The sequence below is a fragment of the Chelonia mydas genome, chromosome 13 (assembly GCF_015237465.2).
Source record: "Chelonia mydas isolate rCheMyd1 chromosome 13, rCheMyd1.pri.v2, whole genome shotgun sequence".
Classification (NCBI taxonomy): Eukaryota; Metazoa; Chordata; order Testudines; family Cheloniidae; genus Chelonia; species Chelonia mydas.
In genome coordinates this window covers 24,987,854-25,008,277 of record NC_051253.2, presented here as the reverse complement: position 1 = coordinate 25,008,277, position 20,424 = coordinate 24,987,854, and the positions used below count along the sequence as shown (strand labels likewise).

Sequence of the window (20,424 nt, the reverse complement as noted above, 5' to 3'; positions counted from 1 at the left end):
AACCACGCCACTGCTGCCAGCTGCATCCTGCAGGCATGGGGGGATCAGGGGTCTGGTCAGCAGGAATTGCTTGGGAGATGAGCACTGGGATGCTATTAGCAGGGAACCCAGGCCAGCACCAGGGCTCCCTCCCAGCTGCTGTACAAGCAGCGCCTGGCAGGGCACAGCTGCTTGGATCCCTGCCCACTAGAAGGGAGGAATGGCGGGGCTGGAGGGGCGCCCAACCTGTAGGTCTTGTGCAGCTCCATGATGCGCTCCTCCAGCTCCCTGGTCTGGTTGGGCGCGAAGTGCAGCTCGCTGACGTAGTTGCCGACGTGCTCCTCAGCGTCGTAGTCTCCCAGCTCGGCCTGCACGGCATAGGAGCCCAGCAGGGCATGCGTGACGAAGGAGCAGGGCAGGCGGCCCGTGATGATGTCAGCCCGCAGCTGCAGACACAGGTAGTATCTGGGGGGGAAAAGGGAGGCGGCTGGTGAGATGGGGGCAAAGACAAAGGGAAACGCCCTGGTGAGCTCTCTGGGGGCCAGGCGGATTCTAAATAGCACAGGGGTCTGCCCATCGCAGGGAGATGGTCACTGGGGTGGGGTACATGTACATGGGGCAGACAGTCAACAACAGTTCAGGCTGTCACTGTGCCCCCGTGACAAGGAGCAACCCCCCGCACCACACTCAGGATGAGCGCCCCCCGTCTTGTGCCCCTGCACTCAAGACAGACTCCCTCGCCCTCTGCCAGGGATGGACCCTCCGCCCCATACCCAAGATGGACCCCATTGCCCATGGCCACAGACCTGGGTCAGACCCTCCCAGCCAGGCCCCCACACCCAGCACACCCAGAGGAACACAGTCACACCCTTCGCACGCACACCTCCTGTACTCCGCCAGACTACACACTGGGCCAGTCCCCTTCCTGACCCACCCAACGCACACAGGTGGCCATGTCCTACACACAGGTGGCCTTTCATGCACACACGTGGTCCCATCCACCGTGCCGCTGGCTCTCTGGACAGATGCTGTCTGCCAGGGAGGGGAGGAAGAGCCCTGGGGCGTGGCAGTGTACCGAGTGCCCCATGGCCCCTCACCTTGTGATGTCCTCTGTGAGTTGGGCAGGGTCAGGTGGGTAGAATTTAACAGTGAAGGCAAAGTTCCAGGGGCCACCTAGGGAGAGGAAGAGAGAGAGAATAAGGGGGAGCATGTTCCCCATGTGCCTAGGACACGTCCTCCCTGAGGGCACCCGCCCCCCAGCCTGGGCTCAGTGTAGGGAGCCCGTGCCTGTGTCCCACCCCTTCTCAATGCCCAGGGCCCCTGGGACAGGCAGAAGGAAGAGGCGACTCCCCTGGGGTTGCTACCCAAGTGCCCAGAGAGATTAACCCGCCGAGCATGGGTTGCTTTGGGGATCTACAGACTGTGCTTCCCGCAGATCCCACCACCGTCGGCCCAGCCAAGATCTGCCCAGTCTCCACCATGCAGGGACACCACCTCTTCCTGTCGCCACAGCAACAAGCCTCACATTTCCCAGCAAGGTTCCCTGAGGTCCACAGTTGGTGAGGCCCCCCTCTCCCGCTCCACAATGTCTCTGCAAGCCACTGCCCAGCCCAGCTAACCAGCCTGCTTTGCCACCCCCACTCTCGGCCAGCCCGGGATCTCCTGCTCCTCCTCCAGCTGACCAGGCCCCACCCTGCTCTGTCAGCCCGGGAACCCACTCCAGGCCAGCCCGGGCTCTCCTGATCGCTCAGCCTGGCGGAACCGGAGGCCCCTCTGAGTGTCACGTAGATCCAGCCCCTCCCCACCCATTCTCCAAGGGAGCAGGGACTGTTACAAGGACGTCTGTTAGCAGCTGGGTGGATCCTAAGGCACTGCGTTGGATGCTGGGCAGGGTCACTGCTGTAGATAAGGATGGGGATCCCCACCCAGCTAGAGAGGCTCTGCAGCCCCCCATCCCACTGTGGGTAACTCTAATGACTCATGGGCATCGTATGGTAGCCAGGAATCCCGCTGCCAAGGAGCCCCAGGGCCTGCACACCTCAGCAGAAGAAGGCAGCCACACACCCTCAGCAGAGGGAGCAGACAGCACCCCCTTCATTCACAGCACCCTCTCCCAAGCCCAGGGGCGTTGTCCCGACCCAGCCGCAAAAGACGCAGACACGAGGCCTGATTCCCCATCTCACAGCAGCTTCACGCCAGGACTTCAGGGGAGTGGCCCCTGACTGACAACGGTGGGAGTGAGGGGAGAACGCAGCCCGCAGAGCCCCACAGAGATGCCCAGCTGTGTGTTCACTGCAGGGCTAAGGACCAGCAAAGCCATCCAGCCAGTTGCCCTAAGAAAGGTCCTCCACAGGAATGGTGGCACGTGGTCCATAGGCTGCTGGAGCCCTGCTCTGGATGTCAGCCTGCCCCTTCTGCCAATGGCGCACACAGCACCAGCCAGGCATTCCCCAGCTGTCCCTGACCGGATGCCAGTGGCCTGGTTTTCAGAGGTGCTGAGCAGCATCTGCAGCTGACATCCGCCTCCAGGGGACTCCAGGCGCTTGGCAACTCTGCGAATCAGGCTCGTATTCCTGCCGCAGCCCCCACATTTCCCCTTGCTTCTCTTGCTCCCCTTGGGCTGCACCAAGGGGGTGGAGTACCCACCGGGGTAGGCAGAATGGGGAGGTAACATAACTGAGAGCAGTGGCAGCTGCTGAATTCCTTTGAAAGCCTGGCCAGCCTGAAGAGGGCACTGCCCAGAGCTAACACATGGTGGGATGGCACCTCCCCAGCACACACACTGGGCGACTTACTGCGGATCTGCTTTTTGATTTCCTTGGAGGGGTCCAGCCAGTTCTGAAACAACAAGAAATAGCACAAACAGGGGTCATGGCTGCGGCCTGGAGGGCGGGGTGGGATGGGACTGGGGCATCGAACGGGCCCGGCAAAGAGCTGGGTGCCCCAGCCTTACCTTCTGGCTGTCGGAGTCGCAGAACGTCAGGCCGAAGTAATCCTTCTCCAGGAGGTTGAGGTGCTCACACACCATGTCGAAGAGCACCTGGCCCCGGGCATGTTTCTGCAGGAGACACAGCCGGACAGGGGAGTTGGAGCCAGGATCCCCCTCCCACTTTCCAAGGCCAGTCATGCTGCAGCTGTCCATCAGAACACAGGCAAAAGCAGGACCCGGGGGATGCAGGAAGTCTCTGCCCCTTGCTTCCCCCTCCCAGCGACCAAGCGCAACCACAGCCCGTGCTTGCCTGGGCTCAGCGCTCTGGGAGTGTCCCTGTGGGCACGATTGTCACCCCGAAGGGGACAGGGAGGGCTGGGGAGAAGGGGAGGCAATGGCTCTAACAAGGGAGTAGCTGTAGGCATGCTCCCCCTGGCCCAGAAGGACAATGTGCCTTCCAGACTGTCCCCTGGGATATCCCGAGTCAGTATCCAACTCCCTGCACCCACTCTCTGCTCTTCCTGGACTTTGGCTTTACTGGGGACTCTGAAACAATAACAAAGCACAAAACTCAGCCTGAGTTCCCTCCCTGCGCTCGGCTGCCCCTGGGGTTTCCCTCTAGGACATTCCTGTCTCAGCTCCCTAATCCCCTATCCCGAGAGAGCCAGCCCCACCTCCTATAGATTCATGGGGCAGATTCATTCGATGAACTGATCCCGCAACAACCAGTTTCAGCAGCTTGGTGCAGAGTTTTAACACCGGCAAATAGGGCAGGTGCACAGAAGAGCCCTAGCACCACATTACAGGGCAGTGTAACTGTTTACCCCTCTCATGTGGGATGCAGCCAGGATCTGGGTGATGGAGACCCACCCAGCTGCTGGCACACCTTCCACTTTAAAGCAACACAGGTGCAGAGTAGCTGCTATACTGGATCTGAGCAGTGGTCCAGCCAGCCCAGGAGCCTGTCTTTGCCGAGTGCAAGATACCTGAGCGGAATGTGCAGGAAACCGCACAAGTGGGCAATTCTGCAATAACCTGCCTGCAGGGTAGTTCCTAACTGACCCGGACAGTTAGTGGCTGGCTAATGCCCTGAAGAAGGACGGTTTATACCGCTTATATTCCTATATTTATCCTGTCTAATGTAATAGTGGGTGTTCTCATTATCCAGTTAAATGTTCCATCCTCTTCTGAATCATACCAAGCATTTGGCCTTTTGCTATCTTGTGGCAGTGAGTTCCATAGGCTAATTATGTGGATAGAAGAATAATTTCCATTGACCAGCTTTACATGAGTCACTCTCCAATTTCACTGAGTGTCACCTTGTCCCTGTAATATGAGACTGGATAATTGGGGCACCTGATTTCCCTTCTCTAGACCATCCATTTTTCTATATACCTTGATCATGACCCCTCTTTTTTACCTCAATTCTAAATTAAAGTCCCAATCTTTTCAATCTCTCCTGGTAAAGAAATCTTTTTATGCCTCTAATAGGTTTAGTCTCCCATCTCTGGACCCCTTCTGTTTCTTCCTATATCTTTTTTGATATAGGAGTACTGCAGAGCTGAATTTGTTCAGGCAAGGATATTGGATTTATGTGTTTCATCCCTGCTTGTTTTTAATGGATATAAGTATTGTCTAGAATGCACAACTAAGGCAAAAATATACATACGGGGTGGGGGGGGATGAAAAGGGGAGAGAAAGAAACCACAAATACAGCACAAGCCCCCTTTTAATAAAGCAATTTCTTTTTTCCCCAAAGGAATTTTCTCTGAGCAGAGGTTCCTCGCTAGCCAGAATTACCATTTGCACAACACAAAAGATTGCAACAATCTAGGACTTTAACTTGACTCCACTGTGAATGGAATCTCATAAGATCAGAGTTCACCACCGACAGCTTCTGCTATAAACAAAACAGCAGCAGAAACAAAGGGCAATAAGATATCAGGAGATTACTGTTTCCTAAGATACATGCAGGAGTAGTATTCTGATAAGGAAACAACAAGATATGGCTTATATATCCAGTATGAGGCAGATATTTGTGGGCGCACACTTGTGTCCGTTGTTTGGTAAATATTAATCAGTCACCCGGGAAGGGTGAGGAAATCCATGTGCTGCATCAGGGCTCGGAAAAGCTCATCTCTCCTGCTTTAAGAGATCATTTCGAGATCATTTCAGTTGCTATAATGACCCATTCTATTTATTGCTTTGTGACAATGTTTCTGCCGTAAATACAAATGCAGTTATTAAAAATGACAGTTAAAGCCTGGGGCTGCTAGAGGGTTGAGATCAATGGAACAAAGCTGACTCGGATTCCTTCACCCACTCAGTCCCAGGAACAGGCTTTAATATTCCCGTTCATCTAGGGAAAACTCAAGGCCTTGGTTCTGACATGAATTAATCTCCATGCAATAGAGACCTCTCAGACCCATGATCTAAACACAGACTGATGGCTTCTCTGTCTGCTGAGCTCCTAGACCACTGACACCAGGGCTCAAAAAAAATCCAGTCACAGTCTCCCAGATGAGTGTGGGGCACTGAGGATACAATTGCGGCAGAATCTCAGTTTTTATATTGTTAAAAATAGATTTCCAGCCCTCATGGCTCTTAGACAACCTTCCAGACACAAACGAAGTGCAACTCAATTAAGTGCCATCTTCCTGAGTCTGCAGACAGGCAGCGTCAATGCCTCTACTGCTGCTCAGAGCCTTGTGGAGCAGCAGTTGAATGACATTAACAAGAGGGGTCAATTTCATGACTGCTGTCCCAAACAGGTGGGGAGCAAGGAGGGCAGCAAAAAAACCACTCAGTTTTATGTCACAATTTATGTTGCTTGGGACAGCTCCAAACAGCAGCAGAAGCAGGCAGGAAAGCTATTCACAGGGGGGCGGAAGACCCAACAAACAGAGGTTAGGGACAGGGTAGAGAAGCGGAATCACCCTATTGCAGTGCAACAACCAATATGCTTTCCACTGCATCACTCTGCTGCAGGTGAGCAGCTAACAGCACTTCTGCTGAACTATTTAAACTCAATGGACACTTAACAACCCTCCCTAGTAGTTCTGAAAACAGGAGTCAGGCACTCCACTGACAAGAACACACTTTATCTGGCCAGGAGGGCTGGTGACTAAGTGGAAACTGATGCCTGAAAATCTCACACTCTTAAAACGTTCACTTTTCTGTGAACATTTTCATATTGTTTGAAATTTTTCAGTTTTCCATCGAATCAAAGCAAAGCAAAAAATTGTGTTTTGATTTGATTTAAAATGAAAAAAAATCACTGTACAGATCTGGCAATTTCCCCCCTCCCTCCTTTTTTACTTCTTATCCCCTTTTTCCAAAGGAGGGGGAAATGGAGCAGGTGGGGGACAAAAATAAAAACATTTGAAAATTTGTCATTTCAGTTCAAATCAAAATGATTTATTTTTTTTCTAATTGACATTTTTTCGTTTCGTTTCATAAACTTCAGTGACAAATTTTCATTTCTTTCAAAAGGGCCTGGAGCGGAGCAGGGGGTGAGCCCCCGCCGGCATCTAAGAAAGATGGTGCCTATGGCTTTGTCCACGCTCTCTTCCCTGCGATGGGCTGATCACACTTCGCAGCAGAGATACTCAGCCCTCAATGGTTCAGGATGCAAATTAGTGGTCAACATAACCCAGAGGTGAAAGTAAGCCGGTATGGTCTGGTACGGCATACTGGCAAGTGCCAGTACAGTGTGCCGGACCAGACCGGCTTCCCCAGGCTGGCGCTTTAAAGGGCCCGGAGCTCCCCGCAGTGGCCAGAACCCCGGCCCTTTAAAGCGCCGCCAGAGCCCCACTGCCGGAGCCCTTGGGGTAGCGGCGGCAGGGCTCCGGTGGCGCTTTAAAGGGCCTGGGGCTCCGGCCGCTGTGGGGAGCCCCGGGCCCTTTAAAGAACTGCCCGAGCCCCGCTGCTGGAGCCCCTGGGGTAGCCCTTTAAAGCACCACCCGAGCCTCGCTGGCGGAGCCCAGAGCTCCGCTGCGGCAGCAGTCGGCTGGAGCCCAGGGCCCTTTAAATCACCCCTGAGCCCCGGGGCTCCCAGCCCCCTCTGCAGCTGGTAGCTCTGGGGCTGATTTAAAGGCCCCCAGTATTTAAAGGCCCCGCCTCTTCCAGTTGAGGCCACGCCCCCCTGCTCAAGACTCCAGAGTACCAGTAAGTCCTTTAAGTTACTTTCACCCCTGACATAATCCAAAGGAGCCACAGTAGTGACAATTCATTGTGTCATTTACTATTTTTATATACCTATCTATAGTATTATCCTCACAGCAAAATGACTGGGGGGAGGGATAGCTCAGTGGTTTAAGCATTGGCCTGCTAAACCCAGTGTTGTGAGTTCAGCCCTTGAGGGGGCCATTTAGGGATCTGGGGCAAAAATTGGGGATTGGTCCTGCTTTGAGCAAGGGGGTTGGACTAGATGACCCCCTGAGGTCCCTTCCAACCCTGAGATTCTATGATTGACTAAGTATTCTACAATTGGTTAATAGCATAGTAAACGCATCCTGACTGGTTAATAACTTAGATTGGCTAATAATGAAATCACAGTGTTTTAAAGAGCTGCTTGCGGCTCGCAAGCTTCAGTCTGAGTATCACTGCTCTGCCTGCTGCATGAACTCCCTTGCTCTCTAACAAAGCCGGCCGCTATCACAGTGACACAGGCTCACTCACTCTCTTTCTCGGTCTCTCTCACACACACACATACACACACGCCAACACTTCATTTTTGCCATGATACACAAATAGCAGGCAGCCCCCGTGCAGAAATGCATGAGTCAGACTTGCATTCTCGCTCCATTCTTGTGCGTGTGTGTATGGACGTGTGCACTTGGGGATTCGTCTGTGTCTACGTGCATGTGTATTTCTGTTAGTGATCCAGATAGCTCACGGCACCCTCGGTGCCTTACTGAGCTAACAAGCAGAAATGGCTTCTGGCAAGGGAGAGCTCTGCTCTGAAGGTGGGAAATCAGAGGATGGGGGATGAGACACGGAGCTATGCCACCGGCTTGTTCCCAAACCTGTGTGCTCATGTATCTGTGCATGCAGGTGTGCAAATGTGTGCCTTGGCATGCCTGTCTGTGCACTCATGCCTCTGAAAGTGTGGGTCTGTGTGTGTCTATCTGTGCTTACGTACACACGTGTCTGGTTGCACATGCGTCTGCCTGTCTCTGGGTGTAGGAGTGTGAACGTCCACATGTGAAAACGTGTCTCTGTGTGTGTCAGTAAATAGGGGTGGAGGGAACACTGTGATTAGATGGGGGGGACTGGGACTGGGAGCCAGTGAGGATGGGAAATGTGGGCGGGGAGAGTGTGTGACTGGAGGCAAGGGGGAAGGACAGAGACATATCACATGAGGCACTGGGAAGAGGGAAACTGGAGCTGGCTGGACAAGGAGATCGGGGCTGGGATGAGAATCCTGAGGTGTGGGAAATAAGACTGGCTAGGTGAGGAGAATGTGACTGGGACGAGGAGCCAGGGACAGGGAAGAGACAAGACTGAGACAGGGACAGGTTGGAGGGGATGGGGCAGAAGGGGTCACGCTTGGAGGGGCAGGGGAATGGGCAAAAGAGTATGCGCCCACTAGAGCCTGGAATGGAACCCAAGACTCCTGAGTCTCACCATTCCTCTGCTCTCAGCAAATACGAGAGAAACCCACTGACAAAGTGTGTGTCTCATCCCCCTCATCCCCCTCTAATGCTGGCCCATATACAGGATAACAACCTACCACTGCTATCACTTACTCTAGTAGCTCAAGTGGCTGAGGTCTCTGTGATGGAGCTAAAGGTTCTATCCCTGCTGATGGACCTATGTGGGTGTCAATTCGATACCACATGAAGGAATTTCTGTTTTTTCCAGTTTGCCTTTTGCAAAACCTAGGAAATCTACATCCAAAAAAACTATGTTCAAAGAACATTCTTAAGGTTGCAAAGTCAAGTGCTCAGAAGTTAGGAAATGCCAGAATTAAGGTGGCCTGCGACATTGTGAGCATGCATTGTGATAGTCCTCAGTTACACAATCATATATTTTGGCCACAGGACCCCTGCTCCATTCCATGGACAGGATGGACCTGAATCAAGGTTATTAGTGAAGAAGACTGTCTGTAGGGCCCATTTCATTTGTTGCAGAAATTGGAAGGCATGTCGTGAACAAGATAGGGGATTGTAGGAAGTGAAGGGATAGTCTCATAATTAAGGCAGTTGAATGCTTTCCTGGAGAACTGGATTCTATTCCTGCCTCTGCCACAGAGTTCCCGGGTAATGCTGGCCAAGTCACTTAAACCAAACTTTTCACGGGTGGACACTAATTGCATGTTCTTCATTTTCTGGATGCCTGATTGAGAGTCTGCAGTCTGATCTGCAGCAGTGCTGAGCACTCACAGCTGTCACTGGAGTTGATGGGAGCTGTGCTCTGAACACATGAAGTGCTTTGTAAGAGAAAGTTTCTTATCTTACAGTAACCGGTTACTACGATAGAGGACACCTTAGTAAAGATCCTGGGGGTGGGAGCAATGCTGAAAGGGAGCACTCTGTACTGGAAGTGTATGGAGCTGACTATGAATCTGAGAAAGCACTGAGGAGCAGGGTGAATGTCCGCGTGACAGTAGACATCCTTCATGTCAAGAGCTGTAAACCACAGGCCTTTTTCCAGGGGTGGAATTACAGATGCCAACATGACTTTACAGAACATGGAGTTTGTGCACAACGCGGTTGAGATGGTGGAGGGCGAGAATGGATCTCCAACCACCTCTCTTTTTGGGGACTAGGAAATATGTTGAGTAAACACCCCTTCCTTGGCACTGAAGAGGAACCCGTTCTCGCTCCTCGCTGTAAGAGAGATTCTGCTTCTTGTTTGAGAATGTTTTTGTGAGAGCAGCCCTCAAGGGAGGGTGAGCGAGGGGGTTTTGGAGAGGGTAGGGATGCAAACTCCATCATACAGCCGGAATGGATGATGCAGAGCACCCATCCGTCCATTGTTATGGTACTCCAGGTGTTGACAAAGAGTGCTAGACAACCACCACAGGGTGTGTAGGAGTCAGGAGGTGTTGGACTCAATGGTTTGCAGTTCTCAAGCTCCCGTCAAAAATAACATTTAGCCGAGGGCTAGAAACGCACTTCAGAGGCGTGGGGAAGTGAGTCTTTTGGGCTCTCTGCCTCTTATGGGATGGCTTATAAGGTCTCCTCTGGTGGAAGAACTGTTGAGCCATCGGTCTAGGCTTGTATTATCGCTGGTGGAATTTTCTCTTTGGGGCAGGCGTATATTCCCAGGGAGCAGATGGTGGCCCTGCAGTCCTTTAAAGTGCGTAAGGACTCATCCATCTTTGGATTGAACAAATGAATCTCTTCAAAGAGCAGGTCTTCATTGGGGTTATGAACCTCCCGGGGAAACCCCAAAGCATGGAGCCACGAGTAGCCGTTGCCCTGCAAGTTGTATCAGCTGTTGCCAGGGCACACATGCAGAACAACAGATTCTGCTTTCAAAATTCTTTGGCTCCGGGAGCATGAAGGACATGCATCCCCACGGTGGAATACAGCTAGGGACCAGCTCTAGAAGAAGAAGGCTAAATACTCTAAAAAATCAGGTCCCAGGTGCCGGAAATTGGACACCCAAAATGAGTGGGTACCTTTGACTTTAATCTCTTTATGCCTCAGTTACCCATCCATAAAATAGGGATAATCCCCCCTCGTCTTAAAGGGGAGTTGTGAAGATACATTCATTAATGTTTGTGAAGCACTCAGATACTGTAGTGATGAGCAGCATAAAAAAGCCCCTGTGGAAACTTAATTCTGGCTTCCGAGCAGGGTTGGAACAGTGGTGGTCAGTGAGGCCTGGGGCCACACATTGAAGAATGAGGAGAAAACAAACCATGGAAGAGCTGCTCACTAAGGCTACGTCTACACTTTGGGCTTATCAAACTAGCGTGAGCCTAAACAGCAGTGTAGCCTCAGGTAACGGCAGTGGAGGCATGGCTTAGCTGTGCTGGGTACATATCCACCAGTTTCAGGCAGGTTTATACGCGGCTATGCCATGCCTCGACTGCTGCTGCCGATGCTACTGCAGGTTCAGTTATTTATTCTCCCGCTAGCTCAATGAGAGCTAGTGCGACTCTGTGTACATGTGCAGGGAATTACACCCCTAGCTTGCAGTGCAGATGGCAGCCTGAGCATCCTCCGTTCTGTGCACTGGGCGAGGCAGGGGTCCTGTGGATGTGATCATGTCATTAAAGACTGTATCAGAATGCATCTGCATGAAAGGGACAAATTAAGGCTGCCTAGGTAACCTTAACTCTGGCATTTCCTGACTTCTGAATGCTTGACTTTGCAACCTTACTAATGTTCCTTTACTGTAGTTTTGTGTGTGTGTGAGCACATATAGGCGTCTGTCTACCAGTGTGAGTGACTGTGAGCATGTGTCTGCTTGCACCTGCCTGTCACACATTTCTCTTTCCCTCTTTCTCTCCTGAGTCCAGTCCCTGTTTCCATTTTATACCTCCCCTGACAGCCGCACAAGCGCCATTAATTTGTGCATCTGACATTGCAGTGTTGTGAGAGGAAGGAGGCCCCTTTACTGCGCCCTGCTGCAGCTCGGCAGTCACCTCCTTCCCAGACCACGAAGGCTGCCATGCTGCAGTGCAAGGCCTGGCACTGTTACACAGCCTGAGGAGTGGCCCAAAGCCAGGGCCTGTCTAGACCTCTCGCCTTGAGAACTGCTGCCATGTTGGAGGTGCATGGTCCTGGATTCAGCCAGCTGCTGGCCGAGAGCGGGGAGCAGCCTCCCCATCCCGCGCAGCCCCCAGTCTCCTCTCACATAGCTACGAGGTGGGGGCAGTTGCACCTGAGTCCTGCTGAGCTGACAGAGCCATTTCTCTGGTCCAAAGCAGGTTGGCCTCCCGCTATAAAACCAAGGAAGTCGCAGATTACAAAGCCAGGAAGACCTCCTGGGATCGTCTAGCCCAGGGGAGGCCAAACTTACTGAGCCACCGAGCTGCATCCAACAATCTTCAGAAGTTTGAGAGCCAGAGCACACCTGCCAGGAGTCGGGGATTCAGCCCCTTGGGAGGCACCTGCCGGGGCTTGGGGTTTCAGCCCTGCTCCTGCTGAAGCCCCAAGCCCCAGCAGGCACACCCTGTAGGGCTGAAGCTCTGAGACCCACCTCCCCGCTTGGCAGAAGCCCCTACTTCACCACCCTACTGCAAGGCAGAGATCCTGAGCTCCCCCCAAGAGCCACACTTTAACTGTAAAAGAGCCGCATGTGGTTCCCAAGGTCTAGCCTGAGCTCCTGTGTGACGCAGGCCCTAGGACTTCCCTGAATTAAATCCTGTGTGAACTAGTGCCTCTGTTTTAGAAAAATGTCCAATCTTCATTTAGAATTTGTCAGTGACAGAGAATCCCCCACAGCCCCAGGTAAACTGGTCCAGTGGTTGGTTACCTTCCTGTTAAGGGTGAGAAAGGGGACGATGGCCAAGCAGAGATAGGCTGGGAGGCGAGACGGGGTGACAGAGACAGACACACAGGGTTCAGGCAACACACCCCAGTCACTCACCTCCACTTCACACTCATACTCGGAGGCGTCGAGCAGGGTCACCCTGCAGATGGCGCTCTTGAGCTTCTTGGCAATTTTCTGGGGGGATTTCTGGGTCTTGCTGGGTGTGGTTTTCTCCGACAGCCCGTCTGTTTCGCTGTAGTCCTTCTCCTCCAAATCCATGCCCTGGAGGATGAGAAACGTGTGTTACCCTCCTGCACTCGCGTGGGGGTCCAGCCGCTGCACCCTGCCCTGTCACAAGGGAGCCATGGGGTTTGGGAGCTATCTCAGGATGAGGCATGCTGGGCCAGTGGGGAGCAGAAGGGGTGGGAGCCGCATTGTCCTCAAACTGGCTGATCCAAAGAGACCCCTCTGGCTTTGGCCTGCATTGAGGGGCATGGGGGGGGATCCCTGTGGGGAGAGAGGAGGGTGGGAAAACCAGGCAAGGGTGGAAGGAATCCCTCCCTCCTGGGGCCCCTCAGTGAAATGGGAGCTGGTGGGAGAGACCGCGAGCGACCCCTCCCTCCCTGCGCAGCACCATGGGAGTCCCTGCTGCCCTCACGGTGTTGGGCTGCGGCTCTCGTTGGCACATTCCAGAGACGAGGCATTTTCAAAGCCCAGCCTGTTCACCACCACAGCGTGTGCACCTCCCACCCCCGTGCACGGCCCCACCCTCTTTCACCAGACTGCCAGTCGCTGAACTCTCTGCAGGGTATCACCACCTAGCTCTGGGCCTGGGGGCCTGTGCTGATTGGAGGGCTGTAAAGAGGCAGGTGCTGAGCGCCATCCGGCTCTGCAGACCACCTGCCCTCACAGGAGATAAGCTAGCTGGAGCATAGCATGATAGTGCCAGCAGGTGCCAACCCAGCAGGTGCCAGCCCAGCTTCATCCTGCCTGTGCTCTGGGCCTGGGGGAGTGGAAGCACAGCCTCTGAAGGATGAATCTGGCTGTCACCTCCTGAGATCAGGGGTTGAGATCTGCCGTGGAGGGACCCTCAGTGCACAGCCTGCTCCCTGGATTTTCCAAGAGATTTCCCGTGTCTCCCTGCATACCATGGAGCATCATGGCGGGGCTGCAGGCAGCAAAGGAAGGTGGAGACCTGGGCCAGCCGGAAGTCTCTCCCATACACCAGTGTTGATCAGAATGCAGCCCTCAGCCCACTGGCACTCGATACACAATAATGCCTGCCGGCAAATCAGTGCTTCCTGGGGCTTGGGTCACGGCTGCCTGACACTCCCCCAAAGTAATGCACTGAGCAGCCCACAGAGCCCTCTGCTGAAAGGATAGGATCTGTCTGCCCCACAGCAGCTGAAAAGACACCACTCTCCCCCTGCGGGGACTCTGGGTACCAAGCTCAGGCTCAGCAGCCCGGCACACCCAGAACTCCCTACAAGGACAACATGCAGGAACGGCTTCTCCGAGCAGCTGCACAGCAGGTGACCCTGAGAGGTGAATGGCGCAGTAGTATCATGAGCTCCCATTTCTCCTTCCCAGATGGGGATTCAGGTTCCAGTCAAGTCCTTGCTGCTCACATCACGAGACGAGGGAGGAAGCCAGACCAGTGCTCTCTGCTGAACAGACTTCAAGCCCTGCTCTAGGGCAGATTTCAAACGGAAGCGAGCTTGGTGGGTTTCTCAGCCTACTCTCTCCTTGTCCACGTGGGCCAGGGAGCTTTCCTCTCACCTCCCAGTCTGGGCAAGGCAGACCGATAGGGTAGGGGTGGAGGCACTTTTGTCACCGCTGCCCATGCTGTGCCTCTGTGGCTAAGGGGGTCAGGCAAGACTCTCACACCACCCCGAGAAGAAACTTTTTCCTCCCCTGTGTTTTCCTCCCCTTCTCGGCCTTAAGCAGCTTCCAAGGCCCAGCCAACCAGCCCAGGGCAAGCAGTGAGGGCCTCGCCACATGGCCGCAGGAAGTGAGGACTGTCATGGAGCTGGCAAGGGACCACAGAAGCTCTGACAGCCCTTGCACCAGCTGTCTCTGCTCACCAGTGACCAACAGCTCTTTGCAATCACCTGCATTAGATGTTTTCTGAGCCGACAGTCAAACCCTTTTGCTGTTGATCTCGGTCATTCTAGCACAGAGAGGCTCTTGGTCACAGCCCTGTAAGTCTGGGGTGGGCTGGAGTCGGCCCAGGATGGCACCAGTGTGACCAAGAGAACAACGTGGCCTGTGGCCAAGCACAGAAGACAGGATTGTGGGGACTGATTCTCCTGTGGGTCTAAATGGCTTTTTCTTGGCAGCTGGTGCCTAGCATGCACTGTGCATCCCCTCCACCAGCTGCAATTAGCAGCTATCCTGGGTTTGCTTCAATTATTTATCGGCTTGGAAATACTGTTCACAATTTCCCCCTGAGCAGGGTATGGACTGTCCCTTTCCACTGCACCAGGAAAGGCCTTACCTCCTCTGGCGACACAACTTCCCTGGCCATGATAACTCTGACTCATCGGCCTGCTTAGATGCTGCCTCTGACAAGCTAAGACTCCCCATCCTAGCTCATAGATTCCAAGTCCCCTTGTCAGGTCATCACAGTTCCCCCTCGTCCTTTCCCCCAAGAAGTGCCCCAGGGTATGTCTATACTGCAAGGCACAGTGGGGCTGCAGCTTGGGCAGAGATACTCCCACTAGCTTTACCCGCACTAGCGCAGCTCAGCCTGGCAGGGCAGAGGCTGCGGCACAGGCTTCGGCACCATGAACAGGTCCCTAGGGTTCTGGGAGGGCTTGTACAGCGTCTCCGGGCACCGGTGGTTTGAAATCTCGCTCCTATCTCTTCGTGCATTGGCGGAGGCATGGGACTTTCTTTCTGGTCCCTTTGGGAGTTATTTTCCAGAGGCAAAGGAAAGGAGCACGGTCTGGGGACTAGAGAAGGGGTGGCGGCTCAACGTGCTGAGTTACAGGTTAACGAGCGCGGAGGGAGGCTATGCAGCACTTTCGGACACGAGGCAAAGAGGAATCCTGCAGCCAAATGAAACTGCGGGATTATTTCGGTCTCTGACGAGCCAGGCTCGATTCTTCCATCCGGAGTCTTTGTCTGGCTGACAAACAGGGTCAGAAAAGTGACCCTGGGAAATGACACCTGTGAGCTCCACATTTGTTCTCCATCACAGGCTTCCTCACTGAGCTGTCTCGCTCTGCGAGTAGGGGCATGATGGTATTGCCGGCAGTTCAGCCATGTGTGATAGAAACAGAGCTCTGCCCCGCCTGCTTCAGACATCAGCCTGGCACTGCAGATCCTTGCTTGGGGATTTGGCTGGGAGCAGGGTTGGTGGCGGGAGAGGTGGGATCATATGGAGCTCCCTCCTCCACAGCTAAACAGGCTTCACCAAGGGGTCTGAGAATTTGTTCTCAGTAAACCTCTCCCAGAGAAGCCCTCATCTGCGTGCATGAGAAGAATGGGCTTGTCTGAGGAGACACGGGGTCAGCTCCCATTTCTGGTGCTGCTCTGGCAGCTCAGAGCAGCAGGAGGGAATCCCCCAAAGACACGCAGTGAGATAGCTGCTCCACCCCACTCCCTCCTTTCCCCGCTAGTAGAGAGGTGTCTGGGGCGGGGCTGGAGAACACAGGACTTCTACAGCAGCACAGGTTAGAGCAGCCCTTAGGCAGCTTTGAGCTTGGCCAGGGACTGCATCAGTTCATTGAGGCACGTGGCTACTTGCCTCTCTCAGCCCCTGACCCTGCGGCTGGGTGGGGACCTTGGCAGCTGCTCAGTAGCACTCTGTTTCCTGCATGGTCAGGTTGCTTTGGGCTCCCAGCTTTGCTCCCCACTCTCTGCCAGGGGCTCTCAAAGCCACGACCCAGCACTGGGCAAGACCAGGTCCTGGGGGAGTCCCTCCTGCTCTGCTCAGGGGGTGGATGGAGATTGCTCTGCTACTCTAATGGGGAAGGGAACAGAGGGCAAGCTGAGTTTGTAAAGTGATGCCGATCGTGCAGAGCCCTGCAGCGCTAGCCCCTTGTGGGGTGGCCTGGGGTGGGCCCCCCACCCACTGAACAGGCCCCAGCCACTCCAGCCTGGATCTATCCCATTATAGAGCTTGGAGAGCCAAAGCAAAGGCAGCTGCTCTGGGCAGGGGCACAGACCGACTTGGCACACATCAGCTTCTGGACCACTCTCCAAACTCTCTACAGGGCAGATAAGCAAGAGGGTGTGTGGGCTATACACGCAGGGGGACCCAGTGCCACCAGCCTGCCCTGATGTGTGGGTGTCTCCTAGACATGCACTTTCTGGAGTGGGTCTGAGCCCCGGCACAATATGGCAGACAGCAGGCAGAGGCTGATGAGCGGAGATCCTGGGGGCCAGCTCCAGGCTGCATTGTATCTCTGTGCGCAATGGCTGGATGGATCCACTGGGCACTGCCCAATGGCAAATGGAGCAGCTGGCTTGTGTGAAGTTAATAATACCACTGCTCACATCCTCAGTGCCATCCTGGTGGCTGAGGTGCAGAGGGGCTCGGGGAGACAGAAAGCCCAGTGGGTCTAATCACACTCTGCAAGGAAACTGCCTTTATTGGCAAGAGGGAAGGGGCCAGATGATGCCAGCCGTGGAGACCAAAGGCCTCCACAGAACAGGAGCAACGTAGGCAGGCTTTTCCCTGCCTGCCCTGAGAGCCCCCTCTAGTGGGGAGCTCAGGCTCCATCTCCATCCCCTCCCTCTGCTGAGAGTGGCCACCGACAGGGTGGGCTCCTGCCCACTGGGACCAGGCAGCATCCTACCCAATACCAAGCGCTCAGTCCCACGGGTCCGAGCACCTGACTGGCACTCCCCGGCCCGCCACCCACTCACCGGCTCTGCACTTTTGGAGTCGGCCTGGGCTCTGGGCTTCTCGTTGGCCTCAGCTTCCCGGTTGTCGGCCGTCGGGCCGGGGCCAGTAGTCACTGTGGTTGGGCTGGCTGCCGCTGCCTCCAGCTGCTGCTGTGGGGGCTCCTCCTGGGCATTCTTCACCTCTGAGTCTGGGCCCGTCTCTGTCGTCATGGTGACTAATTATTCTGCAGCTGCATAGGTAAGGAGAGGAGAGGCGAGGAGAGAGAGGGGGAATTAAATGCCATCCTGGCCTTTGAAACAATCTCCCCAGAGTCTGTGGGGAGACACACGCCCAGCAGCGTTCCAGGCACTAATGATCGCTTGGTAACAGCCACGCAAGGGCTTCCAAACTTGATGATACTTTGCATGCTGAACGAGCCTCCTGTCTGGGCACCCCAACAGCAGCCCCGCAAGCCCCCGATCCCAATGGGCCCTGCCAGGCTCAGCCTCTCCATGGAGCTGGGCAATCACAGCCATACCCTTGATTGGTTACCGGCCCACAGTGCGGCCAGATGATCACACTCACCAGCGCACTCCCTCCTTCCTTTAGCAGCTGATCCTGGAGATCAGTTCTGCAGGGAAGGACGGGGAGACGGGGAGACCCTCAGCCAGCATGCAATGTGTAAGGGTGGGGTACATCTGACCAGTGCAGGGCCCTGCTGACTTGTTAGTCACTTGGAATAGGAAGAAGAACCTGAGCTGGAAGGGACTCTAGGACCAGACCCTGGCTCGGGGAGAACCTACGCTGGATTCCTGTGCCCTCCTGCAATGGGCTCTGGGACCAGCCCCTGGCTCGGGGAGAACCTGCGCTGGATTCCTGTGCCCTCCTGCAATGGGCTCTGGGACCAGCCCCTGGCTCGGGGAGAACCTGCGCTGGATTCCTGTGCCCTCCTGCAAAGGACTCTCCATGGCCCTGTCCACAACCAGGTTTCCGTGACATCCTCCCACATTGCTGTAGCACCGGTGCAGCTGGTGGCGCGAGCCCCTGGGGGAAGCACCCACAGAGGCTGCTGGCAGCAGCATCATTGATGGGTGTCCTGTCCAGGTGCTAGAGCGGTGGTGGGAGAATGTCACGGAGCCCTTGGGGCAGACGCAGCCAGCGGGCCCTCAGGTGGCTGAGGGAGGGGCATGAGGCACAGCCCGTATGGGACCCCCACCTGGACAGGAATAGGAGGACTTGGCCACGTGACATCCAAGCTTTCCGCTCCCCTGAGCTGGAGACAGAGAAGCCATGTGGCGATTAGCTATCAAAAGCAGGCACTGCCTGTCCCTGAGCCCTGAATTTACAGCATCAGGCCTAATGCCGCCTGTCCATTGTCAGGAAGGCTTAGCGAGATGGCAAACGCAGCTGCACACAGCGATGGGGATTAACATCTTGGAGCGTCAAGCCAGCAGCAGCCACCCAAATGATCAGTGTCGCTAACAGGTCCCCCACAGTAGGATCCTCGTCTCCAATATAGCCAGCACTGCGGGGGTCACAGCTCCAGGGGCCATCAGATCCAGCTGCCCTGCTGAGAGATGCTCCCACCCACCGTGCCTCAGATCTACCACAATACAAGGGCCCCCCAAATGAAACCACTTCCCAAGCCCACCCCCATGGATTCTTCTCTCCCTCCATCCCAAGCAACACAGCGCAACCCAGCAGGCGGGAGATGGGCAGAAATCTGCCTGAGCCCTGCTGCAGCTTCACCCTCAAGTTCCCTCCAACCCCCAGACATGGATCCCAAGGATCAAAGGACTCAGTCTTAATCTGCCATGGGCAACATTGGACTTTTCATTTAGCGAAATCAGGGGGCCAGTTTCAGGCATTTCCTGAGAACGATCCCTACAAACGGAGCCCAAACCAAGGCCCGGGGCAACTGGGCCCAAATCCTGGGCCACACAACAAGCAAGATGCCCCAGCTGGCCGGCTGCCAGTCACGTCAGCACATGGGGAGTATCTTAACTAGTGGGATTGCCTAAAAATGCCCAGAACGCCAGGACCACCTTTCTCAATGGGGGTGGCTGCAGCCCCTTCCCAAAGGGGGCTCTGACGCCCTGGGAACTAAAAGGGAAAGTCACTAGCCTGGAAGGATCAGAGGGGAGGGTGGGATTTCAAACTCAAAGCTAATAATCCAATAGATTCAGTAGGAAGCAACTTCAGCCCCACAGCTATTCGGGGCACTGACGTGGCCCAGGGTCCACTCGGTGCTGTGTTCCAACTGAGCCGGCACAGGGCATCTTCCATAGCAAATTCATATTCCCCCCAACATGCAGTAAAGAAAAGCCCCCAGGGCTGCAGTCAGTCCAACCCGGATGCATAACCACAGTGTACCTTGCGTTCACTGCTGTCTGACCTCCACCGCGAGATAGTCCCCCTGCAGCATTGGGCTCCGTGAAATGACATGCATGGGGGCACAGGGCCAGTCTATACAAGAGGCAGCTGTGTGCCCCCGTGGTCCCTCCTACTCTGGCAACAATGTAAATCACTCTGGGAGGAGGGAGAAGGCTTGCACTTATGACTCCTGTCTGCAGGACCCTGGGAGCCAGGGCCAGACACCCAGGAATGGGGTGCCTACGCTGACCATGCTTTGGCTTTGTGTTCTGGCCTCTAATCCCAGTGACAGAGAGCAGCAAGTCTCCCAGCCCCTTGGCTTTCGTTTCGCTGGTCTCCCTAAGTCACTCTACCTCCGCAGCGGAGCTGAGCAGCAAAGCACTCAACAGGAGTCTCCCTAAGGCAGCAGCGAGAGGGCCCATCTGGGCTGGCCCCCATCCAGCCTAGGGCCAGCGCTCCTCAGTGCAGCTGAGGGAGACAGAAGCAGAGATCTCCTGTACCTCTCCCAAGAGGTCGTGCAATGACAAGATTTGAATAACCAAATCATTATCTGTGTTCGTGCAACTACCTGCGGGGATCAGGAAACCACCCAGCCTTGCTCTGAAATCCAGCCCCAGCCCTACTCCTTAACAAGGTCCTGCAGGGCTGACTTCCACAGGCTGGCTACACCCTGCAGGAAAACCTGCTGCTTTTTAGCCGGCTGCCTTTTAAAGGTGACCGGAAGAAAACAAGGCCTGACCCGTTTCATGATGAGGTTTTTGATTTGGGTTGGTTTTTAATTTTGGAAAGCTCAACTCTTGTCTTTCTCCTTTTTGCTGGAGGGCTCCTTTGAAAACCGGAGAATGAGTGGGATTCCGACTTGGCCAGAGAGTGATGT

The 20,424-nt window shown here is 54.7% G+C and overlaps 1 protein-coding gene across 12 annotated transcripts in view; it reads right to left on the bottom strand.

Moving 5' to 3' along the window:
• Nucleotides 1-20,424, bottom strand: part of EPB41L1 (erythrocyte membrane protein band 4.1 like 1) — a 154,249-nt gene that overhangs the window by 42,989 nt on the left and 90,836 nt on the right. For all 12 annotated transcript variants that reach the window (XM_043527453.1, XM_043527460.1, XM_043527458.1 and 9 more), the window contains 6 exons: nucleotides 17,216-17,424; nucleotides 12,458-12,622; nucleotides 2,933-3,037; nucleotides 2,775-2,817; nucleotides 1,077-1,152; nucleotides 226-444 (listed from right to left, as the gene is read on the bottom strand). In XM_043527453.1, coding sequence (XP_043383388.1) covers nucleotides 226-444; nucleotides 1,077-1,152; nucleotides 2,775-2,817; nucleotides 2,933-3,037; nucleotides 12,458-12,622; nucleotides 17,216-17,404 — 797 coding nt within the window. In that variant the 5' untranslated portion in view covers nucleotides 17,405-17,424. The remainder of the gene's footprint in view (nucleotides 1-225; nucleotides 445-1,076; nucleotides 1,153-2,774; nucleotides 2,818-2,932; nucleotides 3,038-12,457; nucleotides 12,623-17,215; nucleotides 17,425-20,424) is intronic.